This window comes from Epinephelus moara, chromosome 24, assembly GCF_006386435.1.
Source record: "Epinephelus moara isolate mb chromosome 24, YSFRI_EMoa_1.0, whole genome shotgun sequence".
NCBI classification, from domain to species: domain Eukaryota; kingdom Metazoa; phylum Chordata; class Actinopteri; order Perciformes; family Serranidae; genus Epinephelus; species Epinephelus moara.
In genome coordinates, this window is record NC_065529.1 from 33,752,768 (window position 1) to 33,776,192 (window position 23,425).

At 41.4% G+C, this 23,425-nt stretch overlaps 1 protein-coding gene across 1 annotated transcript in view; it reads right to left on the reverse strand.

Annotated features, from left to right (window-relative positions):
• Positions 1-23,176, reverse strand: part of LOC126386609 (zinc finger E-box-binding homeobox 2-like) — a 31,492-nt gene extending 8,316 nt beyond the window's left edge. Inside the window, exons 1-3 of the mRNA XM_050039035.1 lie at positions 23,038-23,176; positions 2,013-2,300; positions 143-352 (exon numbers count right to left, since the gene is read on the reverse strand). Coding sequence (XP_049894992.1) covers positions 143-352; positions 2,013-2,300; positions 23,038-23,098 — 559 coding nt within the window. The 5' untranslated portion in view covers positions 23,099-23,176. The remainder of the gene's footprint in view (positions 1-142; positions 353-2,012; positions 2,301-23,037) is intronic.
• Between the last annotated feature and the right edge of the window lie 249 nt (positions 23,177-23,425).

Genomic DNA, 23,425 nt, shown 5'->3' on the forward strand with positions numbered 1-23,425 from the left:
ACTGCTGTATAACTGTCAGCCTGCAGCTGAGCAGCTGAGCAGCTCATCATTCTAACAACACACTGCCTAGATCAAGAGCAGTCATTTCAGATTTGCTGATTTTCTATTTAGTATCATTGCAGCTGCTCCCTCGCCAGCTTACCTGCTCCCTCAGGTGAGCGGTGCTGAGCTCCTGGTGACCAGATGGCAGGTGGCAGCTCGTCGTGCCTGCTGCTCGTGTGGTACATCGCTGCCGTGCCATTGTGGTTCAGGTGGTCCAAGAGGCTGGTTGACGTAGAGGCCTTCCTCAACTGGGCCAGAAATTCATAGTGGGCCAGGTCCTCCAAGGCATTCTGGGAGTCTGAGTTCTTACCTGGGGACAGAAAAGAAGATGCAGAGGAACTTTAATGTCCATAAATAGAAGGAGGTTTGTTCCTACATCAAAGAAATACTTCACCCTAAAAAACCTTAGACATTGGAGTCTGGCTTTGAAGAGAGCACAGATAAGTTTCACTTTCAGCTCAGTTTTAAATAATGAGGTTTTAGCTCAAATGCATGTGTTTGGGAAGTACTGAGCATTCCACTGGATAAATGAAAATTGGATTATACACAGCACAGCATGACTAACTGATTTACAAATGCTCATTTTGTGGGTGAAGTATTACTTTAAACTGTTGAACAGTGTCTGGAACTTTGAAAAATATCGTACATGATTCTAATACATGCACACACTCTGCTTTATTGGTGAGATTTGCAGGTAAATATTCATATTAGATTATTTTTTCTCACTGAAATAAAAATCCAGGCCAAGCGGGCCATGTTATGACACTGAATTCAATACAAAAATAGGCTGAGAAATGTGTCATTCACTGCGCAAAAGACCACAAACAATTCTGCTGATTAATATATGGCAGTCTTATGTAACCTCTCCTAGAACTGATTCATCTACTGGCCTTTTTAACTTAACATTTTCAAAGTTGGTCAGTGTTCTCGTCAGTGGTTGCATCAGTGCGGTTGAACCATTTTCATGTCATCTGTGTTAAAGTCTTGAGAAGGTGTTTGCTCTCTGACTCTGTGTGACTGCACACGTCTTGTTCATATATCCATGTGTGCAGAGGGAGCGGGGATACGGTGACACTGTGCAACTGAATCTAATGGAACTAAATTGTTAGGTTTAAGTCTGACAGATAAAACAATGTATTCAGGGAGTTATTTGGCCAGATATGAAACTAGATGGAAGAATTATTTGTCATTTGTGTCCTTGAGTGCAGTGACAGACAGACAGACAGACAGACAGACAGACAGAAAGAGAGAGAGAAAGCCACGTGAAGAAGAGAGGGCGCCTCCTATCATGAATCAAGCCAGTCAGCTTACAGCGACTTTGAGGAAGATTTTTCAAATGTTTGCAGATGTTGGCATATTTTGAGCTGTTTTTTTATGTGGTGAAGGGAAGAGCCTGTGTGGCTGAGTGTTGTAAAAACTCAGCTTTGCCTTCATCAGGCAAGGCCAAATCACACGAGGCGAGGGAGCTAAGTGATTGTTAGTAGGCAAGCCGCGTGAGCCTTTGATCTCTCCTAAATAAAAGGGAAAGCCTCGCGTCGCGCAGTGCTGATTTCAGTACCGTAACGTCACCTCTTTGATGCATGGAAATATTGTGACATTGTGTGGGATGAGTTCTTTTGTCATGCTTTCAGAGGGCTGCCTTTTCAAAGAGAAGAGTGAAAAAAAGGAACAGCTTGTAGGGAAGGCATGGTTTCACAAGGAGCTGATATGAAGGTGTATACAGAGGGCTCTGAGAGGCATCGTGAGACTGGCGGCGTCTTGCATCAGAAAAACACTGTAAACTTGTTTACACATACAGTGGTGTCCTACACAGCGGTCTCATACAGTATATGGATCAAATTTCACATAGCTTTGCTACTTTCTTGGCGGGGACTTCATTCTTCTGAAACAATTGCAGGGGTATTTTAGAGTTCAGAAAATAACTTTTCTTTTTACAACAAAACAGTACAATGCTTTAGTTTGGAACTTACAGTACATCCTCAATGGCTCTTGGTCTCCCTCCCTGTCAGTGGCGGATGCAGTGGTGGCGTCGTCTGCGCCCTCAGCCTCCTGTTCCACCTGTGGCCAGTAGTTCCTGCTGCCGGGGCTGAGGCTGTGAGGTCGCGTGGAGCGAGCAGGGCTCCCGGGCTCCTCCGTGCCCTCACTAGGCGTCAGGCTCGTCTTGTCCAGGCTCTCCTGGCAATCCTGTGGCTCCAGGCTCCACAGGCCCACCTCATCCTCCCCCTCAGATCCCAGTGTACTTACTTGCTCAGCATCAACTGTGAGAAAGAGAGACAAACGACCCTGGATCAGACTGACAAGTCCTGTTAAAATGCTATGCAGCAAACAGACGGTATGCTCATTAATGATGCGCAATATGTATTTTCAAATATGTTAAAAATCTAATAAACGTGTCTTTTATCTCATTCAGTGAGTTGCTAATATTGTTTTGTGGCATCCAAATATATATTCATTATTTTCCAACATAAACAAAAGGCAACAGGCAAATGAGTTTCTTATCAATTCAGCCATAAATTATGATCAAAACTAACCAGTAACAATGCTAATTATAATTTAAAAAAATATCAGGAACTGAACTGCTTTCAGTTCCTGATATTTTTGAAATTATAATTAGGGGGGAAAAACACAACCAGAAATTCAAACATGTTTCATAAATTCTAAACTATATCAAACATGTTGCTTGAGATTAAAGCCGAACAGCAGTATTATTATTTGTTTAATTTTTGTTTCTGTGCTCTCTCTGTGAGCAGGAGGAAAGAAATTGTCTTCATGTGAGGTTGTTAAATGTGTTTCTTATCATGACATATTTAAAATGGCTTTGTGTGGTTTGATGTGTGGATTAAGATCAATACAAGAAGACATGCTCAGCATGCAACATACACATTTGTGCAAACGAGATCCAGAGCTGTTGAAGGAAGGCCCTAACTAGAAATTATGATATTTCAACTGTGTCACTGAGCCATCATCATAATATAAAACTTCAGACACCGAAATATCAAACGATAATAGTCATTTCTCATCAATTTCAGTGTAATTTCCAAAGAGATGGTTTTACTCTGACGGTATTGAGAGTGCAGTGTGGCTTTCATTTTAAAACTGAAAAAGACTTTTAAATAAATTAAATAAAAATATATGTATTCAGTTAAGGTCATGGCTTACATAAGAGAAGTTTACAGAAGTGTTATCTTAGGGATCAAAGTTAAATCTAGTAAAATACATCTTATTTTAATGTTGGTATTAATCACTGTAATTACAGTGTTTACTGTTTGTCAAATAGAAGATTTGTCATTTTTCTAATCAATGTTAAAATGTTATCTTGAACTGAAACTCTCTTAAAAAACAATTTGTGCAATTGTAAAAAAAACCAACAGTTTTTATGTCCAAGTTATTCGCATATTTTCGTATGTGATTTGTGATGCGGCGGGGACACAGAGCAGCAGCTAGAAGAAAAGATACATAACATGCTGTAATTTAAAAGTGTACCCTCGGTACCCAGACTGCAGCACAACTGGAAAGGCGCATTACTTTTTCCCATGGCAAAGACAATAAATGACAATCACAAACACATGCCTGGGATTTCAGCTGTAGGCTCTTATTTCCAAGGCTTTTTTTGAGGACTCTCTGTTTTCCTCTCACTGATTGGCAATATCTAATCACAACCAAGTAATGACCATTTAAGAACACACATAGACTCTCTGCCAGTGCCTTTGAAATACATCACTGGAGAAAGCCAAACCATTGTCGAGGGAGGGGGGGGGGNNNGGGGGGGGGGGGGGGGGGGGGACACACGGACTGTGCCAACACACAGAGGGCCGATTCTTCTTTTTTGTGTTGTCATGAAAATAAGGTTTCTGATGAGCATCTGATGAAGATCAAAATACGATGCTGTCATGGTCCTTATTAGTTTTAAATAAATTTTTCCCTTTGGCCTCTTCTCATCAGAGTGAAAATAAAGTTTCACAGCTCATTAAATAAATAGAAAAAAACATAAACAAAGTTTATTCATTAAACTGTCAAAACAACACTCAGTCACTCTAAAAAGATTTTTGTGTGAGCCGTTCCAAATACACCCTTACTGGCTGGTGGACGCAATAATTGATGAGTATTTTGCTTTCGACACACACTCAGTTACGATCCGCAGCTCGCTGTGACAAAGGCCAGAGACAGTTCTACATCGGCTGAGACGTTTCAGCAAATCTATGTTGTCAACTTTACATCTCCGAGACGCACACACAGATAACACACACACTCACTCCGTTACTGAAAGAGCAAAAGGGGGCCCAGCGCTGCCGAGAAGGGGGCAGCCCACAAACACAACTAAAACACTTCATGTACACACATTCTTCCAGTGAATATATTATCTAACCTTAAAATGCAACACCTACACGCATATCTGTTTGTATCATCTAGTTGCAAGTCCTTCCCCAGCTTCATTACACCTCTGTAAAAGTGAGCTCATGCAAAACTCTGATTCACCCGAGGCCAGTCATCCGAGCCTCTGCTCCATGCTGCTCTACCAACATGGGGAGGAATGACTTGCTGTTATGGGGGGTGAAATTGGTCATCAAATGTGTTTCCCTACAGCAGACAGCTATGAAGTTATATGATGTAGTTGAGGTCGACCTATCAGCCCTGCAGGAGTTTCCTGGGATGATAGGACGTACCACTGGGTCCAAAAAGAGAAAAATCTGGTCCGGATTAGCATTAAATTGGCTCTAATTTTCTCTCCCATGACAGTGAGTGACACTGAGCCTATATGTGCTGTCATTAAAGCAGCACCGCGCTGGGATGGCTTTCATTATCGGGCCCGTTGATTTATTTATTTGGATAGAGATTGCATCCTTCAAATTGGTCTTTTTTTCTGTTGAAGCAGGACAACTAAATCTTTGAACAGCACAGGAGGTTTTTTTTTGGGGGGGGGGGGGCTGCAAGCAAATAGAGATGGCATGTCAAGGTACAAAGGAGTTATGAATTCATGCAATGTGCAAGAGTTTTATGAATGTATAATTTGTTGGAAGATGCTGAACATGAAATAACACACAGCACAGCTCAGTAGAAAACAGTACATTGCTGTTGTGCATGCACTGTAGTGTGCGTGGGAAGAACATGACTCATATCCAGAGAGTGCTAACCAAACTGTGCTGCATCACGCTTGACAATGTCGATCACTTGGTCTTCTGGGGACTGTTTCTGATGGTTTGACAACAACAGTGTGTTCAGATCAAACACTGCAGCACTATTTTAATCCGTCTGCCGCTTTCCCTGCCTGACAGTGACTTAACATCTGAGAGATTGACGGCCTGCCTGCCAGAAAGCAGTCTGCTTGGGACACCAGAGTTTCATCCTGAGAAAACAAATCGCTGCTCTTGTTATCTTGAGGCTTGTGATCCATCTTGAATCAGATCTGAGGACTAAAAAATGATGATCTGCAGTCTTTTTATTTTTTACATAGTTTAGTCAGTCTTCCAAAGCCTGCAGACAGAGACAGATAACGCCTGAACACAGTCAGAAGCACACATGTGCGTGACATGGGAAGAAAAAATCTTTACACAACCACAGCAAAACACAAACCGCAACTAAAAAAAAAGTAACATAAGATAAAGACAAAAAAAATCAACATTTCTTTTGCACTGGCTCACAGCAGTACAGAGAGTTTCAGTGCCGGTCTAATTCTGCACTGTTTATATCCCAGAGGGCATCTACTGTACAGCAACACGCTAAGCTGCAGTTTATTTTACGACGCACACATGTGATCTGGTATTGACTTAGTAATTATGTGGCTAAATGGTAAGCACGGAATAATTACCTAGAAATTACCTTGTTTGTTTCTCTTGGTTTTAAAGGCAACAAACAAGGCCAGGCCCAATTTACCACGCAATGTAATCGTTACCGTTCTGCTGATTCTTACAATTCAAGAACGGTACATAAAAGCCAGGATAACGGCAATAAAATGTTATCAGTGCTATTTAATGAATTTTCTTGAGATAAAAACAACCTAACAATCAACTTTTTTTTGCACATATCAGTATAAAACATTTTGGTAACATGCAAAAAAAACCCATTTTGAGCAACTCTCAAACTGAGCACAAATAGCAGCATTTCAGATATGGTTGTTTACTGTGTTAGAAATACTTTGTGTCTGAATTATGTGTCATAAAAGTGCAGTTTTTGTTATATACGCAAAATCAGAACCACGCACCATATGCATACCATTAACGTTAACTTTAAATATACATAGGAAATAAAATCAAGCAGGGTACATATTTTAAAGTTCTGAGTTTAGTTTAACAATTTAAATATGCTTTTTTACAGTTGTCTCTTTTATTGTCTTGTGCCATTGTTTTTTAAAAGTTCACATCACATCACTTTTCAAACTGATACATCAGCAAAGAGTTATCCTGCTACCCAAAATAAATTAAATCCACAAAGCTCTTCATGTGACATAATATAGTCGTAATGTTGGTGGTAAAACAGTCATAAGCAAGAAGAAATACAACTCAGTAAACTGAGGCATATTAAGAAACACACTGATGACACATATTTTTTTGTAACAACTCTTTTTGATAAAAAATATAAAATATAATAAAAATATTATTTAGAAATTGTTTGGTTTCAGTTAATGTATGATATAATGCTCCTTCCATGCGGCTCAAGCTGTCATGGTTTCACAGGTGTCAAAGAAAGTCAACACTTGCTATTTTGAACTAAATAAATTACCACGAGGGTCACAGACGCCCACACGCCAAACAAAAAGCAAACACAGGAAGATGTGTGTATTGTCATTTTTACAGTACCTACGAGAGCACTTCAGAGACGAGGTAAATCCATATTCATTTGCAGAATGTGCTCGCGCTGACAACGATGACCCATCTTTAAATATATCGCAGAAATCCAACATGCCATTTAAAAAACTCTCACTGTGACAGCTCCCCTATTCATACCTGCTCTCTGACATTTGTACAATGAGTCAGAGGAGGACCGCAACCAAGAACAAACACCTCCCACCTGATCTTCTCAATCGTAGCAGCGACTCACACTCTCTCTGTCTCTCAGGGTGATGGTTCCTTCTGACTTAGGCACCTTGGCCTGCTCTGGTTTGGTTTGGTCTGACCTACCCTGACAACACTGAGAGGAGGAAAAGCACAACTGATGCCTGTGTGCCAATCATGTTTCATCTAACTGTGTTATTGCACATGCACCAAATACATAATGAACACACTGTCATTCCCTAGACATGTTTATACAGCAATAAATAAATAACTTTTGATACAAGAAGATTTAATTTCAAAATATAATTTTGTAAGATCATAGGAGAGTGTATGAAACCAATATCTCAAAGTGAATTTAATTTATTTTACAGGAAACTTAGTGTTGAATTTTCCTCCCGGTGGTCGCCTCATTTAGGAATGCAACTCTTAATTTCAATCCATCCAAATGTTTTACAGATTATATCATGAATGCTGACAGCAAATTGAGGATTAAATGCTCCAAATTACATGTTAACCAATAGGAATGGTGGTAATGTGATGTTTTGCTGCACTTTTATTGCATTTCTGTGGCCAGAGAAGAGGAAGTGCAAACATTCTTGTCTAATGATGGTGAAAATAACCACAAACACATTGATATGAGAGTCTAAGTCGTGCAGTCAAATTCGAGTTCAATTGATTGCAGTTTCTTAGCTGGCTGGCAGCGAGCCACCAAAAAAAAAAAAAAAGTCTGCAAATGGCTGCCGGCAAGAATAAATGAGACTGAAACTGTGACACTGTGTTGGGGATTGTAAAGGTCATATTAGTGTGGAGGAAGAGATGCTTAAATGTGATGTGTGGTGCAGCATGTGATTTTGCATTCTTGCAGTGTGTTTGGTACACAGTGTGTGTGTGTTAGAGAAAGAGGGGTGACAGAAGAGAGGCAGAGGTGCATGAAGAATACTGCACAGAGCATGAACTGCACTGGGAGCGAGGGAGAGAGAAAGAAAAAAGAGATGGAGGAGGAAAGAGATAAAAGAATGAGAGAGGAGTGAGAAATTAGAGAAGAAACAGAGACAGAAAGCAACAGTGTCAAACTGTCCCTGACACAAATCCTCCAACTGATGTTGAACTGTGAAAAACACGCTACAGAGGGGAAATTCCCTCAACACACACACACACTCACACAAACTAGGGTACAGAGAAATACAGAAAAACAAACAAACACGACTTGTATTGTGGGCACAAATGGGGAGCATGGCCGGCCTACTGCTGCAGAGGACTACAGCATGATCAAACAAGGCAAAGAAATAAATGACAATAACTTTGTGTGTTTGTGTGTGTGTGTGTGTGTGTGTGTGTGATACTCCATGGATATCTGAAAAACAGTCAGAGATGGAAAAGTTAAAGCCCATGTGGTACCACAGCAGCAAAGTCACGGCTCTGTGCCTTTAGATGTCCTGCTCATTAGGAGACACCACCCTGTCAAGGCACTTAAACCACCACCACAGAATGTGCAGCCGAGTGGCAACATCTGCACTTTGAAACCCTCAGAGGGGCACAGAACAATCAGCTCGAGAAATAAACACCGAGCTAATTTCCTAGTATTGATTAAGGCTCTGCAAAGACAGAAGTGGGCACAACTGCGGCGCGATTCTGCACACTGAGCAGTGATCTTTAAATCCGACAAGAAACGCTGTATTGAAACTATTTCGCCTTTGTTCATTGTGGCTTTTAATGATTCCGTTCAATTAGGGCTCTTGTGACACAAAAGCAGAATCCCTTTTGGCATTTTATTAGCTTCAAAGCGAGCTATTCACTGATACCACTCACAAAGTTGATTTGTCAACGAGTTGCGCTTTTGGTATGACTGTGTGCTGGTGTTAGTTTCATTATTCACATATGAAGTCGTTCTCAGTGAGATTTCAGAGGAGCTTCGGCGAATCAAAGCACAGCCCCCGAGACACCAGCTGAAACATACTGTGGTGTTGTGTACAGCTGCCATGGTCGCTCTGAAAGAGCCCAGGCATCTGAAAATCGAATAAGATCTGTTATCTGTTATTCTGTATCTACAAGTCACATCACTGCACCAAACAGTGAACCACATCTGCTGAGTGGAAACCTGCACTCATGTGACTTCAAAAGACACAGATTAAACCAACAGTAAAATAAGTTGAAATAATGTGCAGCAAAACCACCAAATAGTTAACAAAGCTGTAACTCACTGTGCAATCCATATGCTGCAGGGCAAGCTGAGCTACCTCATGATGAAACAGAGAGGATAACAGCTTCTCTGCCATTGTCTTTATCTGTCACATTCAATCCTAGACAAAGTTTTTTTTTCTGTTTTTACATCTGATAGGTTTAATCTCCTCCTACTCATATTTGCACTTTGCCCATGCATACTGCACAGCTTTGCTTTGAGTCTGTGTGAATTCACTTAATGCAGATGGTGGAACGCTGCTTTTTTAGTGGTTTCATTTGCCAAACACATGGGAATTTTAACCATGTGTATTTATACATGATTAAAAACACAAAGCAGGATTATGACATGATTGTAAACATAAACTCAAGCAGCATTTTTCTATGCTACAGTGTTTGTCTGTGTGTGTTTATGCATCTCAGAGAGAAAGAAAAAAAGAAACAGGAGCACTCAGACTGACAAGACAGGAAAGGGGTCCCAAATAACTTGACGTATACCAGTAAACGACACCACAAAGGTGCGTTTACGTGCCGGTGAAACAGTAACACAGCTCTGACTCACTTGGAGGTACAGTCTGCTGAACTGTGGCAGCTACAGACACTCATGGAGAGGCGGTGTGAAGAAGACGGAGAAACACACTCGCAGGGTATACTTTCATCCCCTCTTGTAGATTCCCACCCAAGCTGTGTATTCTTAGATTGTGGTGAGTCAACTTAAGACATCCATGATATATTTTTGTCGCCTGTAATGATTTTACAGAGCTGACAACTGCCTCCACAGGAACTTCAAAATTAATAGCTTTGCATTTTCACAGGTAGCTTGAAAAGGCAGTGAAACTGTCGCTAGATAATAAGCTTAGCATTCAGTGTGTCATTATAAGAATCTTCGAGCGCCTTGGCCATAGGAGATGCACACATCACCCAAAACAAACCACTGTGGGTTAAAGAAGGATGAACAGCTCATTCTCTATGGTGGAAAATGAAAAAGAGTAGAGGTCAAAGTTCACATTTCAATTTGAATATATTTAACAAGGTTCAAATGTTTTGCATATGACGCAAGCCCTGCCTCACATTTCATCCTTTACCTGCGTGCTGTGTGTGGTGATTAACAGACAAAACCAAGCACGAAAAGTCCTAAAACAACAAAGCACTAAATGCTCTGACACGAAAACACCACAGACTGTTAGTTGTTTATCAAACAGAATCAATTTGTGTGCAAAAAAAATGTGGTTATCAGTTTTTTTCTTTGAACAAATGAGGCAAGGTGTCAGAGAAGAGGTGTGCATAGAGCCTATGTGGTTGCATGTGTTCTTCCTTTGGAGGTTTCCTGTATGCTACTGCCTACATGCTTGCCGCCATATTTACCTGTCCTGTCGACCACCACAGTGAATTTTTTTTTTACCTTGTTTGACACTGGCCTTTACCTTCAAAGTAGATATGTGTGGCTTTCTGCTTTTGTGCCAATTTTTGAACTTCGTGGGCAGCTTGCACAAGTAACACACTGTTCTCTACAGGTACACAGCACAGAGGAAATGATTTTTTTATTTTTTATTTTTTTTATTTAACTGTTCTGTTGCAAGGATATAAACTTAATATCAAAGAAATCCTAAAATACCTGCATTTGGTTGAATTCTCTAAATCATAAAAAACTGTTTAGTGAGTTCAGGTTTTTAAAGAGTTGGCTTATCAGTAAATGAACATTCACAATGTTCACAACGATGATGATTTACAGCCTCTGATCTCATTCATTGTCTCTCTCTCGCTTCCTCATTTCACATCTGTAACAAACTCCCATGCACAATACAGTTTCCACTGACCTATCTAAGTTAAAATAAGAAACACTGTTGATATCATTCTGGACTTCCCTGCTAGTATGTCATGCTGAATTATGTTGTTTGACTCATTTAACATGGCAGTGACTCACCAGTAGTGACAAATTTACCTATCTACTGCAGCCATACTGTGCTGTTAGAGCTTGTACATACGAACAACGACTTGTCACCATGTTTGAGCTCAGTGCCATCGCGCCCCGTGTGCATCTGCTGCACTGGAGGCAGGACTGGTGTTGGTGAGAAAGGTTAGCTCGGTCAGAGGAGCACGTTATTTCGAGTTGGCCGGCCGCCTCCTCCTGTGGCCCGCACTGGTTTCCGTGTAGCGAGGGATCGGTGCTGGAATGCAGTAACGGTCACAGAGGGACCCACGCACTCACCACACTGTGAATCAAAACCCAAACTCCACTTCATTAGGCTCCTGTCATTGCAAAGACTCTCACACCACTCTATAAATACCCCTGTCTCCCCCCTCCAAATTTGTTTTCCCTCTTTTTTCTTTACACATGAAAATGCTCAGGGACCGTTCCAGCTTTCTGATGTGGCTCTTTATTTTGTACGTTGGCACAAGAAACCACACAATAGTGGCTCCTTTTGAATATTAAAACATTCTCTGACGGAGCACAAAGGTTTCTGAAGTTTTTTAATAGGGGTGCACGCTAAATAAAACTTCTCTTTGAGCTTAACAGCTATACAATGTGGGATTTGGTTAGTTCAACTTGAGCTGCAACTCTCAGTTACTCACTACGGGACATTTGTTTTTAGGGTGAAACAAGTATGCCTGGTATCCCACTACTTTGTCTGCTTCAAACATCTGTGTATACGATCTGTTAGAGGTGTTTTGCGTGATGTGGTGTCCTTGAAAAGGACAATTTACTGCACTAAAACCCCAAATGTCCTAATCTAACCACTCGAGCAGATTTAAAACACAAGATACAAGAATTCTGAGAAACCCACATTAAGATATGAAAAGATCAGAGCAGGCCATGTGAAGGCATTAACTAGACATGCAGTTGCAGCAACCTAAATTCAACTATCACTACAGCTCTTAATGCCACTATCCCTCACAAAATTAAACATCTTGTTATTCCTCTGTAAGTAAAAAATAAAGACTAACAAGTGTTGATCTCCTGATTAGACAGCAAAGAATATAAAAAGACAACAGACTATTATCCACTGTTGCTGGACAACTCATTCACCAAAATGAGAAAGTATAGGATGTAACTGTATCCAAATAAAAGTTGTTTTATCATGACAAATGTTGTTTCAATAGACACAGCCTGTAGAGGAGACCTGGCAGCCAACTCCTGCCTGGTTAACATACAGACGGGGCGCCATCCTCTGGCGCATGTCGACATTACACCCTCCAGGCGAGAGATGATGATACACCGAAACATTTCAAATGACCACATGTGACCTCTGAGGCTTTGAAACATAGAAAAGATGCCTTTCTAATGTGTCACTCTGCTTCTATTTTCTTTGTCTTTCTCTAAATCGTTCCTCCCATGCCTGCACACACCATTACTCTCTTTCTATCCCTGCCTTTCTTTCGTCACTTTTTCTGCCCTTTAAGCATGCACGCATAAAGGAATACAGGCAGCAGAAAGGGGAACACACACCATTAATATGGTCTTTGTGGTTATGCAGTTCTGATTAGGGACGATGTATGAGTCATATTGCATATTAATTTACAACACACATCCATATGTTCGTTAGTTGCAGCTTGGTGTGGCTGTATGTGTGTCTGTGAGAGGGAGAATGTGAGTGCTGTGCATGTGAAGCCCGAACCAACGCCTTGAAAAAGAAACTAATTAAAGTCATGGAGAAAAATGCAAAGACAGCAGAACCACACAAGAGAGTGTGTGCATGTCATTACTGACCTGGCCCAGTTGGAGAAAAAAAAAGATGGCAAGAAGAGAAAGAGAGAAGGAGAGAGAGAGAAAGAGAGAGAGAAACCTCAACCAGCGAAATAATGTATATAAAAAAGACTCAACAAGAAGAAAGGTTTAAAAAGCAAACTTCGGGAGTTTAAGAGGATCTTTGATGTGTATCAGAAGAGGAAAGCAGCCTTGCGACTGGGACGACAGTAATTTTAAGTCGAAGCAGAAGGCTGGCTGGCTGGCTGACTGGCTGCCTGGCTGACTGACTGTGGGCTTTGATGGCGCTGGCTGTTTGAAGTGGTTTTCGGGGGATGGGAGCAGCGTGTGGTGTCAGTGGGACAGGGGAGGTGCTCAGGGAAGGGGGGGGGGGGGGGCATGATGGCGACCGTACAGGACTTGAGGAGCCCGGGCTGGGAGGAGCGGTGGATGGATAGATGGTAGGAGAGGGGAAGAAAACAGGAGAAGTGGTGGATAAAAATGGAGAAAGAGTGAAAGGGACGGGAGGTGCGGAGGTGGAGGAGTTGAGATACACAGAGGAGGAGATAACGAAGAATCAAAAGGATGATACAAGAAAGAATAGAAAGAGAGAAGACAGAACACTGAAACAGTAGAAGAAAAAGAGGCTCACACAGAGAGGGGGAGAGGAAAGAAAGGCAACAGATGAGAGCCAGAAAAAGCTGCAAATCTGAGAAGGGGAGGGGAAAAAAAGAAGTGACAATGAAGTCAACCTTCCAGATCTGTGTCTGAAAGTCAGAGCCCCGTCCCAATATCAGGCCTGGACGCATTCACACCTACCTATTACTTGTATCATTTAGATGACGTTACCTCCCTCTGATATGCTGCCAGACTGCCTTACGACTTACTTCCCCTTCCATCCCTCCTGCACGCTGGACACATGCACTATATAATCATAACTACACTGTTTCCCTGAGGTACCAGAGTCGACCGCGCAGCCGAAGCGGAAAAAGAAATTGATTCTGTACAACTTCAGAATGTTTTTGGTTCCTCTTGCCTATTCATTTTCTTGTACTGACTGACGTTTTAAAGTCATTTTGCAATACCAACAAAAACATGATAACCTGTCACGTACCATGGGAAATTCTTTAAAAAAAAAAGATGAGATAAGACTATTTACTAGATTGTTACGCAGTGATAAATGACAGAGTGAACCAGTGTATGCTGATATCATTTGCGTTGCTTCCTTTTTAACACAAAATACTTCCGGTGTATGGATCCTGCTCTTTATCATACCTGAGCTACTGAAGATTAACTTGAAGATCTAATAATGCACGTGCTAGCAAACATTAACGTCTTTGCTCAGTCTGAGAGTTGTAGTTTGACGAGTGTGATTTCTGTTTAAAGGCATGAGCCATTACCAAAATGGTATTCTCATTACTTTCAGTCACTCATTGTGACCCTGATTTGTGATGTGATATGTACATGTGAAGTATTTCTTTGGAGATACTTTTCTGGTACCAGTAATAACACGAGTGAATGGCTGACTGACTTAATGAATGAACACATTTATTGCCAATAAAAAACTTGAGAAGGCCATGCCTTCACTGCCTCGAAAAGTGTCTGGTGGAGACTAAGTGGAAATGTGTTAAAATGAGACGTTGCCAGCAAAAGAAACAGAGATTGAGGGAGAGAGGGGAAGGGAGTCAGATAGATAGAAATGTGTATAAAATTTAAGACCTAAAGACTCCAGTGTTTCAGGTGGGCCCAAAGATCAGTGAAGCGTGTTAGCTCCATGATGGAATGTGTTCACTCCCTCACAGGTAACTATGTTTATGTACAGTATCTGTGTGTGTTAGTGTGTGTGTGTGTGTGTGTGTGTGTGTAAAGAGAGTGGGATGTGCAGGTCAGATGAAGGTGGTGCCAGGTGATCACAGGTACAGGGAGACAGAGCGGGAGATTGCTGGCTGACCTCACCCATGCTTTTCTTGTTGTCAGTCCAAGTTTTACTTTGTTTTCTCACCTGGGCTGAGACAAGTACCAACCCTTGTTTGCAGCTAGAATTTCTGATCATGGTTTATACATAAATACTATGGGGTAGGGGCAAGGGTGTAGGTTTGTTTCAACATTTTGGGGGTGAAATATTAAATGGGGGGTCTGGGAGTCCTCCTGAAAGAAATTTTAAGCATCAAACACTTCATTTCCAGCGTTCTGGTGAACTTTTATGGACCAACTTTCATCTTATGACAGAAATGTCACATAGCTTCCTGCTTCAACCCGACATAGCTGCTTCATCTTTTTTTACACTGTATGGCAGATTGCTTTTGTGGTTGCACACTGCCACCACCGTCTTTACCAGAGGCATTGTTACGTCTGTGAGTTTCATTCTCGCAATTTGTCGAAATAAAAAGCCCTCTGCTACTTTCATGGTTTTATTGTGGGGGACAAATAAATATTGAGGTGGATGTGTCCGCTGTTTACCCCTGACAAAATCTACACATATAGGTAGGGCTGGACATTATGACGTTACATTATCTGCTATTTTTCCGTACTGATTATACTATAGTGGTATTCTCTTTAATATCACCCAATGGTCTAATTTAGAGCTGATTACTAAATCAACAGAAAATTAATTGTTAATATATTAATCCTCTAGGTCATTTATCGATCAGCTTCTCAAATGTGTGTTATGGATTGTTAATTCACCCCTGGCTCTTGGGTCTAGCAAATATTTTTCCACGATTTAGTGACATTTCATAGACTAAACCATAGGCGTAGATTTTTGAGGAATGCAGAGGATACTTCCTCCTCAAAATTAAGAAATTATAAATCAGGCCCCCCCTATTGACAACATGAAAGTAGCAGAGGACTTTTATTTCTAAAAACTGCTAAAACCTGACTCACAGATGCAACAATTCCTCTGGTAAAGTAGGTGAAGGCTGTGTGCAAACTGCAAATGGTTGCAATCTGCCAAAAAACAGAAGGAAGAAGAATCAAATCTGCAGAATTGACGCAGAAAGTACAATGACATTTTCACCATAAATTGATAGAGAAAGGGCACAAATTGGTGCATAAAAATACCCCAGAATGCCGGAAACTAAGTGTTTATTGCTCAAGATTCTGGCGGTGGACCTCAAGACCTTCCCCTTTGTATGCCTCTCCCCAAATGTTGAGACAAAATCTACACCCTTGGACTAAACAATTAATATATTAATCAAAATGAAATGACTGAAACATTAATCAATAACAATAACAACTGTTTGTCCCAGTCCTTGTCTGATTATTTTATCTACGAGCATTTCTTTGTTTTTCCAGAAAATATACTATCGTTACACGTATCATATCATTAAACAACACATACAGTAAAAGACAATCCATTTCACCCACCACTCCGTTGGTAGACTCCTATTAATCCATAAAGAGCACATGTTTTATATAACGCCAACGTCTCTTTAGTCTGGAGAGACAAAATTCCTTTGTTTGTCAGTCATCAGAAAGTGAATTCAGTTCACAATTAAATGTTTTAATTGATTATTCTTTTGATACATCTGTTAAGTTGTATATTATTTATAGTGAGCTGCAGTAAGTGTTCATAGTGCTAATGGTGAGTGTAATGACAGATTCTCACAAGACGAAGTTACTAGTTTTTGGCTTTAAAACATGTAGACAATAAGACAATGGACTTGGACTCAGTGAGAGGTGTAAAGACTGAAAGGCAGGCAGAAAAAAAGGAAGAGAAGCAAGTCAGAAAAACAAACACAGTGAGTGTTAAACTGATGAAACCAAAAACACCAGCAGGTTTGAGGTTTTCTTGCCTCTGAGGTGATTGAGGCAGGTCCTACACAAATGCCACTCCTGTCTGTTGCTGATACACACCACGTATCAAACTGTTCCTCTTTCAACCTGCTGCTCTGCTATATCAAGCCCCTTCGCTGGCAGACACTGGCACACTCTCAGCCAGCTGAGTGGCTCTGCCAGGCTCCTCTTCTCTCTCTCCTTGTCTCTTTGTCTTGCTCTCCTCTCTCTCTCTCTGCCACCCATCTGGGCCTTGTAATACATGACAGCTGAAGCAGGGTTTCCAAATTTAATTTGAGGTGTGATAAAACAGCACATATCTATAAATTGTGTGCAGAGAGCCTGCCTATCTGGATAGTTTTAACCTCTTTCTTCTGTCAGACATGTGCAGCATATCAAACACACAATACCCAGGCTGTCTGCACAAAAGGAAGATCCACAAATAGACTTAATGACGAGGAGTCTTGCCAAAGCAACGACAAAGAATGTAATAATAGCACTGCAAATGGCATATGTCAAGAATGAAGAGGGATCAATTTGCAACATCAAACTGTACAGTATGTAAACCTTCTCTATCAGATAAAATGCCTTTGATGTGAAAATAGAAATGCCTGTATATAAGTGAGAAGCCGCAAAAATACAGCTGGTGTTATATGTGTGAAAAGTGCATACCCAGAGGCACCTATACACACACACACACACACACATTCACACAGGCGCGCGCACATGTGCACACCCACACACACACACACACACACACACACACACACCTCACAAGATCTGTGGCTATTTGTGTGATCTTACAGTTTAGAGGAGTGTGATCCTTAGACTCAGCTCTCAAGTTTCTAATGAAGACGTGTTCACCACTGTACTATTCTAGTCTATTAGGACAATAAAGGCGGGTCCATCTGCGTTCTTTTCCATATTTTTCAAATGGAGACTTTCACTCAACCATTATCAAAAGCGGTGGTGTAGATTCCAGTGCCGATCCACCCCCACAGTCCGCACACTTCCGGTGTGGAGAAGCAGACAGGAATACTAGGCACAGAAGCAAAGCAACATAGCCTATTGCAATGGACGCCACTTTAGTTCAGTTCCAGAAGTCACGCGCTAACTCTTACTAACTAACCGATCAGCAGCGGAGGAAACTAGTAACTCTGTGTGTTCTGCAGAGTAAAATTAGTCTTTCTGTCAAAGGAGCTTGGTTGCTGTGGACGGGAGCAACAGCAAAATGTATTTTTAGCCTCCTAAAAAAAGCACCATCAAAAGTAAATTGACATCAGTTTAAGTGTATGCAAATTAAGATTATTTACCGCTTTACCTTATCGTCAGGCAGACCTTTCCAAAGAGGAACTGAAACCGTTATCTAAGCTCTCTTCAAAGCCACTCGACTCTATTGACAGAAACAATAATTTTACCTTACAGCACGAAGAAGTTGCTGGTGTTGACTTGATAGTTTAGTACGATTGTTATTAAGTAATATAGCATTTTGAGGCTAAAGCATACATGCTTCGACCAAAATTTGAATACATCTACAGCTACAGAATTGTATGAAAACCTAAAAAGAAAAAAAAAACAATTACTGGAGCAGTTGTTCAGTTGTTGATGATGATTACATTACATTTGACCTTCATCTACTAAGGCATCTGATTGTGATTGTCTGAATAAAGGTTTAATTTCTGTGTGCAGCCCACATGGATTTAAAAGACAAATTGTATGCAGAAGTGTAGAAAAGGAAATGCCGTTGCTGCAACATCTCCACAAAAGAGATCCTGCAACTCCAAACAGTCATGTGCAGGAGCTAATATAGCAGAAAACCCCTCTGCATGCATTAATCCTGCAATGGCACCAAAAAACTTTCCAAATAATTCCTCCTGGAGTGGATCAACAGTGTGGCAGCCACGCGGCAGGAATGTACAGAAAGACATGGGACTGCTGTGGCTACATCTGAAACATCAGAATGAGCAATAATCGAATAAACATGTGAAAAATACCAGAGGGACTCAATCAAGGGATTCCCCGTTACTGCTGTGCAGATCTGGCATCGAACACACAGAGCTAGGATGGGAGAAATCTGTGACACTTGGAGCTGTGGGAACGCTGAGGAACAAATGAGGAAACACTTAGATTATCCCACACTCTGTCGCCCGTCCCGTCTCTTCTGTCTCTACCCCTCACGCCCCTCAACCCCTCCATCTCTTGTCTTCTCACGCCGAGGAACTGTTTTCGCTGTCTCCAGCCCTGTCAACCCCATCAGTTCCCCACCTCTGTCATCCTCCTCTCCTTTCTTCCTCCTCTGTCCCTCCCACCCGCTGGTACTGACGCCTGAGCTGAGCCCCTTGAAGAGTCCTGGTAATAAACTGTGGTGCCTGGGCTCTTCATTGCTGTCTCGCTCTCCCCACCCCTCATCCCAGAGCGCCGATACATCTGCCGTTAAAGCAGGCCCAGTCCAAAAAGGCCCGGCCCCTCCACTCTGTACTGTACAAGCGCATCAGTCTTTAACGTTCAAATGTTTTCCCTCTATTCTCTCTCTTTCTCTTTTTCTCTCTCTTTTTTGCTGCTCAAGTCCTTTGTGTACAGTGCGCTATGCTCACTGTGGCAGCACTGTGCCAGAAAAACCCACACAAACACACACACATACACACACATGTATGCACACACATACACAGTCACAGACACACAGCTGGGCCCCAGCTGCATACAAAGACTGGGGTTTGGAAATCAATGAAGGAGAAAGAAGAAAAGGGGAAAGGAGTTTAAATAAATTGGCACTTGAAAAAAGAAGAAAAACGAGAAAGAGGGAGTGAGGGAAACAGGGAGAGAGAACGCTCTCTCTTAAAAAGGCACATCAACTCAACAACAGAGCAAGTTTTTTTTCATGGACTAACAAAACATAAAGCACAAGGCAATGGGACTAAATTATGTTTGTAAGGGTGCTCATGAAACGCAATCCTTGATCTGATTCAAGAGCGAGGGGCTTGAATGAGTCTGATCAGTTGTGCGGATGTCATTCTGACGAAGACGCCTGCTGAGTTTGAGAGCAGCGGAAAGCCTGTACATAGCACAGCCAGAAGACTTTAAATAAATGACATATTTAAAAACTGGAATCTAAACCGTGTTGCCTCTGCGAAGAGGCAGTGCTGCACTAACAAAGTATTTTTTATGAAATTCATTAAGACAGGGAACAGATTTTAAAGGGTTGCTTCATTAAAGTTGTCTTCAAAAAACTGAATTGAGCCCTTCAGTAATTTTCTTCAGTTTCTTCATACATGTATTTCACTGTAAAAGAATAGATTTATCATCGCCTCCATTCATCATCCAGTAATTTTATAAAGTTTTCCCTGTGCACAGGAGAGTGAGTACAGCTTATCAAAAAACAATTTTGTTGATTACAAAACATGGAATGAATGCCACTATTATCTCACTCTCATTAAGGGAACAGGCAAATGACCCCACAGTGTCAGAATCATGGGTTTAACTGACTGTGTCTACGGGCCTGAAGCGCAGCTAATTATTTCACACTCTTTGAAACTCAGATCTCTCACTCACAGCCAGTAAATACAGGTCATCATTTCAAATGGATACATTTCCTTCCATTGTCTCGGGACTGTTTTCAATCTGCCAGGAATGAAGGGTAGTAATTTCCTCACGTTGCTTAAGATTGGTGAACATTGACAGTTTTATTGAGGGAGACAGAGACATAATCAATAGGCGCCTTGGAGAGAGAAGAAAAGTCAGCCTGTGTTTTTTCTCTTTCTTCTGGTTTGGAAAAGATCCCCAAAATCGCTGTCTTATGAGTCGGGCCTGCCAAATTCATTTGGTTTTATCAAGGACCTTTAACTCCCTACTCGCACAGCCGCCTCCAGCCCAGTACATTCCAAATCCAACACAGAGCTTTAATACACACATTTCTACACTGACACGAGGATGTACTGTACACGCAACGAGCCCTCACTCACACATAAGCATGCCATCAAGGCAGGCATGCATGTAGATTCAGTAACAATTCGTAGTGCAATTGGGAGAGAAAGCAACTTGAACTTATGTCCTAATTGATAATACATGTAGAGTATATTAAATAAAACAGTCTGACATTTCCTGTTTTTTTAGTTTCTTTACATACGCCTTTAAAACGCCTCCACTTATTCAAGATGCAACATGAAATGATAAAAGTTACCAGAAATTGACCAGAGGTGATGCTTATCTTTCCTCTGAGGTCACTGCAGGAATTAAAGGAACTGGACTGTTTTTACTGGTGGTCTGATAAGTGACAGGTCCTTGTCAGTAAGTGTGCCTTTTCTGCTGATAGCTGTCACGGTAGTGTGATGTGGCTGATTTGTGGAATAGAGTTAAGTCGGTCGACAAACTGCTACGTGACAGTCAAAGGTGAGAGTGTGCATGTGTGTGTACGCATGCACACACGAGCACCCGTTATCGCGAAGCAGCCAGCGAAGATCTCACCCTGGTGACACTTTGCTGAGCTTCACACCTCCCTGAATAAAATGAGGAAACACTTACAGCAAACCAATAAACTATATAAGTTAACAGGCTCCTTACAGCAAATAGGTTTATGGCGGTTGTGTGTCACATCAGAGGCAAACAAGCACGCCGCGTGGTTTGCAATGGCTTTCATGAACCTCAAAAGAGTTGGGAATAAAAACAGCCATGTTTGTGTTTGTGTGCTCTGTTTCTGAAGTGAAAAAAAATATCCTCTCAGTGATAGCAAGATGACAAAAAACATTAGACACTGACTTAATTATGTGTTTTTGTCTTGGTTTATGGCTATGTTTGCATTTGGGATGATGGTTAGGTTTGTTTGGGGTACCTCACAGCTTCTCCTGCATCACCCAACAACTTTGCATTAAATACAGAGCCAGCAGCAAGGCACTGGCTGGCACACGTCGCCCGCAAACCCCATCAGTATTAGGAAAATTTAGTTTTATTTGGGTTTAAGGGTTCAAGGTTGGGTTTTCATTTTGGCTGTTTATAAAGGGGTTGCAAGTTAAATTAAAGGTTAGAGAAGCAGTCAGTGTTGTGGATAATTTCTGTTTGCTTTGGGTTCGGGAAGTAGGATCTGACTCTCACATAAATTTCCAGTCCTTATCAACTGAACAGAAGAATAAATGTTTATAAGTGCATCCATGAACAGGTGTGTGTATCCTTACTTGTGTTTGTGACTTCAAAGCCACACACACAAACAAGGAACCACCACATGCATAGAACAAAGTTTGAACACAGTCTCTTAATTGGGAGAATACTGCTCAGAAGTTCATCTCAGTTCTGCTGTAGGAAGCATTCACAGAAACTGATAACTGACATCATGTATAGCTTTAAGGTCATCTCAGGCTTACCACATATTCTAGATAAGGTGATTGATCGTCATGTTAGAATTCAAACTGTGCAGCCGAATTAATCCCACATGCACACGGTGAGCTGCTATAAATAAATGCATGCTTGAAAAACCTTTATATGTGACAGAAAAACTACAGAAACACCAACTGTGATAGATTTTCAAATGTAATATTTTACTGTCTGTGCAGATTTTTATCATGCAAATGATTATGAGATTTGACAAAAAAAAGTTGGGAAATGTACGACACTGTAGCTCAAGTGAAGCCTCGGGGTTAGATCAGTTGTAAATCCCACCTAAGCTACTTTTATCTTATTACTTGTGATGCAGTTTACTCTATATTTAAAATGTGTATCAAAACAGTATCAAACTTGTGAAAAAATAACATGTCATGTTGCATAGGAGGACACAGATAGGTAATAAGGGAACAAGATCCTAGAAAGTTTAAGTCTCAAAGAAAGTCACAGAAAGGTGCACCAACAGTGGACTGTAAGAAGTGTGTTTGATGAAAAAATATTTCTTAGTTAAAATAACAAAATCAAAGTCTGACTTTAAGAGAAGTTTCTAAGACTGAGAATCCATCTGAACCACTGATGATTTACCATTGATTAAGAAAATAACTTTTTGAGGTATATAAAATATGGAATGGTTATGAGATTTCACAAAACGCATGCAGCCACAGTCTGTGGGCTTTATTTCAGGGTTTTGCCCAGATGTGCGCACAGGTAGAATAATCCCAGCGGATGCCAACCTGACGAAAGTTGACTGCTCATCCCTGCAATTTATGCTGCGAGGCAATCACGAGCCATGAACGCAAAAACGTGCATCTGAAACATGAATGTAGTCAAACTGCTGTGCAGCAAACTACACAGCCATAATACAATATTTAGAGTTAGTTTTTCAACAGACTGCAGAGGGAATCAACGCGGATCGCATGAGGGCTCTCTATCCGCTGCAGCAACAGCTGTCTGCATCATTTACCAACTTATTAAAACTTTACAGCGCTGCACGTTTCTTACCTCGATTCCTCCTGGGGTTGGCTTGTTTCCTCCGCTTGCCCCTGCTTTCTTCTGTCATCATCACGCTTTATTTCGTCTCACAAAAAGTTGTCCAGGGGAGCGGTGCGACTGTGTGTTTGTCCTGAGTGCCTGCCTGAGAATGAATGGTGATGAGGCATCGCCTTCGGTCACAGCGGGAGACTCAGACCTTGATGGGACTCCAAGCAGAGGCGACGAGCCGTGAGGAGGAGTGATGTCAGCAGCAGAGGTTGGCCCTGAGGTCAGTCTTGGCATCGTGAGCTGAGCACCTTCCTAATTTGCAAAGGAGTCAGCATTAGTGAGACCTGTTCTTTTAGCCTACAAGTTATAACACCCGTTATACTTTGACAAAACATTGTCCCGAATCCGC